The 4,624-nt window shown below is 51.6% G+C and overlaps 1 protein-coding gene across 1 annotated transcript; it reads left to right on the top strand.

The window, feature by feature from the left end:
* The first annotated feature begins 2,181 nt into the window (after nucleotides 1–2,181).
* On the top strand, nucleotides 2,182–3,120 carry LOC112112650 (olfactory receptor 1L3-like). The gene has a single exon (XM_024208640.2). The coding sequence runs from the start codon at nucleotides 2,182–2,184 to the stop codon at nucleotides 3,118–3,120; it is 939 nt and encodes a 312-aa protein (XP_024064408.2).
* Nucleotides 3,121–4,624: the final 1,504 nt, after the last annotated feature.

Genomic DNA, 4,624 nt, shown 5'->3' with positions numbered 1-4,624 from the left:
TGCAAATTCGAAGCCACCTCAACAAATCAGAGAATCAGTCTGAATTCAACAAGGTGGCACTGAAAATATGACAAGTGCAAAGTACTTCACTTAGGGCAGGGAAAGTCAAAGGCGCAGCTAGAAACTGGGGAATAACTGGTGAGTCAACAAAGTAAAACAGCTGTGAAAAAAGGCTAATATTCTGGGGCGTGTTAATAGGAGTGTTGTATATCAGACACAGGATGTAACTGTCCCACCCTACTTAGCACTGGTGAGGTCTCAGATGGAGTATTGTGTCCGGTTCTGGGCACTACACTTCAACAAAGATGTGGTCAAACTGGAGAGAGTCCAGAGGAGAGCAACAGGAATGAGGAAAGGTTTAGAAAACTGACCTAGGAGAGAGGGTTAAAAAAACAGGGCATGTTTAGTCCTGAGAAAAGAAGAACAGTCTTTACATTTGTTATGGGCTGTTATAATGAGGACGGGACTCCATTGTTCTCTATGTACACATAATCTGCAGCAAGGGAGGTTTAGGTTAGAGGTTAGGAAAAACTTTCTAACTCTGAAGGTAGTTAAACTCCGGAGCCAGCTTCCAATAGTGGGATCTCTAATCATTGTAGGTTTCTAAGAAGAGGCCAGACAAACACCTGTCAGGGATGGTCTAGGTTTACTAGGCCCTGCCACAGCACCAGGGGCTGGACTTGATGACATCTTGAGGTCTGTAGTCATAGGCACCAACTTCTCCTGGCGGCCCCATCCCCCCGGCCCCGCCCCGCCTCCACCCCTTCCCTGCCCCCTCCCACCCCTGCCCTGCCCCCATCCCAAACCCTTCCCCAAAGTCCCCTCCCAACACCTCCCTGCCCCTATTGGACTCCTTCCCCAAATCCCCACCCTGGCCCCACCTCTTCCCCGCCTCCTCCCCTAAGTGCACCGCGTTCCCGCTCCTCTCCCCTCCCTCCCATAGCTTGTTATGCTGCAAAACAGCTGTTTCATGGAGGCAAGCACTGGGAGGAGAAGTGGGGATGGCGCACTCAGGGGAGAAGGCAGAGGTGAGCTGGAGGTGTGGAGCTGCCGGTGGGTGCAGAGCATTCACCAATTTTTCCCTGTGGGTGCTCCAGCCCTGGAGCACCCACAGAGTCGGCACCTATGTAGGTAGTGATCAATGGCCACTTCCACCAAAAATCCTGCCACATTCAGGTTGCTTCCAGTCCCCAAAGACAACGCCCGTAACCACCCCGGAATAAAGGTTTATTAACTAGGAAAAAGAAAGAAGAGAGTTGTTCACAGGTTAAAGTGAGCAAATACATACACCTTAATGAGTTGTCATTGAAATCCTGTGAGTGACCAACTTGTAGAGACCTGTCCCTTCAAAGTGTCTTTCAGGGCAGACCCAAGAGGTAACCCCTGGGGATCTCTGGCTTCAGTTTGGTGTCTCTGGCCCTGCCGGAGTTCAAACGGCAAAGAGATGGATGATTTTCCCATGACTTTGTTTTATTTCCTTCATTCAGCTTCCGAGACCCCAGGATGAACCTTCTTGCACATAGCATTTTGAAGGTGTGACAGGGCCATTAACCAATCCATTGCATTGCAATGATCCTTGGTGGCCCATCTGATCTGGATAGTCCTTCTGGATGGGTGGCGGGGAGGGTTCCCAAGTTCTGAGCAAACATTTTCTATAAAGCAAAACATACATATTTTCTTATAGCTTGGAATACCGACATTGTAAGTGAGATTAATGCCAGCAGCAATTTACAAGCGTTACATAGAGTCAAAATGCCAAATACATTCTTATGAGACTAATCCCTGTTTTGAGCAAAACTACCATACAGGTGAACTGCTTTGGCCTCCAGCTATGAGTTTCTTAGTCCTTAGCTTTTGTCTGCTGTCTTGGCAAGAGCAAGCGCTTGGTTTGCCAGTGTCATAGAGCATCAGTCTGGTAGACAAAGGAATACTGAGTGCCAGTGTCTGGAAGTCGAAGCTAGACAAATTCAGACAAGACTTAAGGTGTAAATTTTTAACAGCGAGGGTCAGTAACCATGAGCAGAACTTAGTGAGGGTTGGAGTCTCCAACGTGGAACAACTTTAAAACAAGATCGAGCTGTTAAACCGTTATCCAAAGACAGCTGGCATAATTCGTCAGCGCGTTACATCACTGGCAACTCCCTTCTCCTCCCTGCTCAGGTGCCACCGTGGTCCCTCGCCATGGACGACGCCAACTGGACATCCGTCTCCGAGTTTGTGCTCCTGGGTCTGTCTGAACGTCAGGACCTGCAGCCGCTGATCTTCGCAGGGCTCCTGACCACATATCTGGTGAACCTAGCTGGCAACTCTCTGCTGCTTGGGGCAGTGTGGGCTGACCCCCAGCTCCGCAGCCCCATGTACTTCCTCCTCAGCCAGCTGGCCGTGGTGGATGTGAGCTTCGCCTCCATCACCCTGCCCCAGGCCCTGGTGCATGCCCTGACCCAGCGCCGGGCCGTCCCCTTCGCCAGCTGCATGGCCCAGCTCTTCATCTTCATGGCTGTGGGCAACATGGAGGGCTACCTGCTGGCCGCCATGGCCTATGACCGCTACGTGGCCATCTGCAACCCGCTGCGCTATGCCACCGTGGTGACGCGGCCCCTTTGCCTCAAGATGGCCGCCGTCTCCTGGGCCGTGGTGATCCCCCATTCCCTGCTGCACACAGTCATGGCCGCCCGGCTGCGCTACTGCAGCCGCCGCCTGCAGCACTTCTTCTGCGACCTGCCACCCCTGCTGCACCTTTCCTGCACCCGGCCCTTCTCCAACGAGTTGGCTGCCTTCACCGAAGGTGTCCTGGTGGTGCTGGCCCCTTTCGTCTTCATCCTGGCCTCCTACGCCCGCATCGGGGTCACTGTGGGCCGCCTGCGCTCTGCCCACGGCCTGCGCAAGGCCCTCTCCACCTGCGGCTCCCACCTGACAGTGGTGATGCTCTTTTATGGCACCGTGGCCTGGCTCTATTTCCGCCCGGCCTCCAGCTATTCCCAGGAGCGTGACCGGCAGGTGGCCATCTTCTACACAGCGGTGGCGCCCGCCCTGAACCCCCTCATCTACAGCCTGAGGAACAAGGACGTGGCCGTGGCCCTGAGGAGGGCAAGGAGGAAGGTCCTGGCTCGGAGCGCGTGAGACCAGCCTGCAGCTCCATCAGTGCGCTGAGTATGGACTTTTCACCCAAGATGTGTCCAGGGAACCTTCCCCCCTTAGGTCCACCAGGATACCTGGGTTCTTTTCTCCTCAGACATGAGGCTGGTGGAACTAACACATATGCAGGGTCACACCCACCTACATACACACACACAAATACACAACCCAAGACTTTCCATAAAAAAGGGGGTAAATTAAGGGATGTTCTCAAGGGTATGGCCAGACTGGATCAGCCACAAGGCCTGTTGTATTAATTTAGATAATATAAATGGGCCCAACGAGTCAAAGTTGTGAACATAAGTGTGGCCATATTGGGTCAGACCAAAGGTCCATCTATCTCAGTGTCCTGTCTGCTAACAGTGGCCAGTGCCAGGTGCCCCAGAGGGAATGAACAGAGCAGGAATTATCAAGCGTCCATCTCCTGTTGCCCGTTCCCAACTTCTGACAAACAGAGGCTAGGGACACCATCCCTGCCCATCCTGGCTAATAGCCATTGATGGACCTATCTTTCATGAACTTATCTAGTTCTTCTTTTAACCCTGTTATAGTCTTGGCCTTCACAACATCCTATGGCAAGGAGTTCCACAGGCTGACTGTGTGTTGTGTGAAAAAAATACTTCCTTTTGTTTGTTTTAAATCTTCTGCCTATTCATTTCATCGGGTGACCCTTAGTTCTTGTGTTATGAGGAGTAAATAACACTTCCTGATTTACTTTCTCCACACCAGTCATGATTTTATAGACCTCTCTCATATCCCCCCTTAGTGGTCTCTTTTCCAAGCTGAAAAGTCCCAGTCTTCTTCATCTATCCTCATGCGGAAGCTGTTCCATGCCCCTAGCCATTTTTTGTTGCCCTTTTCTGAACCTTTTCCAGGGCAATCTATCTTTTTTGAGATGGGGCGACCAGATCTGCACACAGTATTCAAGATGCGGGCGGACCGTGGATTTATATAGGGGCACTAGGATATTTTCTGTCTTATTATCTGTCCCTTTCCTAATGACGCCCAAGACTCTGCTGCTGCACATCAAGTGGAGACGGGATGGTTTTCCAACAGATCTGGGCTAGGAATTATCTGGGGGACGTTCTCTGGCCTGGGTGATACAGGAGGTCAGAGTAGATGATGACAGTGGCCTGAGAATCCACGAAAAAGCCACAGTCCCTGGGAGGAAATCATACCTAGGACCTTTGGCTAGAACTGCAGGATCTGGTACAACCTCATAAAGCCCCATTGGTGGCTTAGCCACTGGGCAAGAAGCCGTGACAGAGGCGCCTTGGGGAAGGGTCCCCAGGTCTTTGCAACTCAGTCCAGACAAACTCACTCCACCAAACACCCATCTTACGGGATCTTTAGCCATAAAGAGGAGCCTGTGAGGTATCTACAGAAAGCTCGTGATTTATCACGACTGCGAGATGTGTGTCCGGGTAATATTTAAGGAATAAAGTAACTCTATTGAAAGTCCACTTGTCCCTCTTCGGCGTGCCACCTG

This window comes from Terrapene carolina, unplaced genomic scaffold (assembly GCF_002925995.2).
Source record: "Terrapene carolina triunguis isolate 2854851 unplaced genomic scaffold, T_m_triunguis-2.0 Scaffold848, whole genome shotgun sequence".
Lineage (NCBI taxonomy): Eukaryota > Metazoa > Chordata > Testudines > Emydidae > Terrapene > Terrapene triunguis.
The sequence above is the reverse complement of the archived record's forward strand: the minus strand, read 5'-3'. Positions and strand labels throughout refer to the sequence as shown.

Coding starts and splice junctions, on each gene's coding strand:
- LOC112112650 (XM_024208640.2), top strand. CDS start 2,182: ATGGACGACGCCAACTGGACATCCGTCTCCGAGTTTGTGCTCCTGGGT.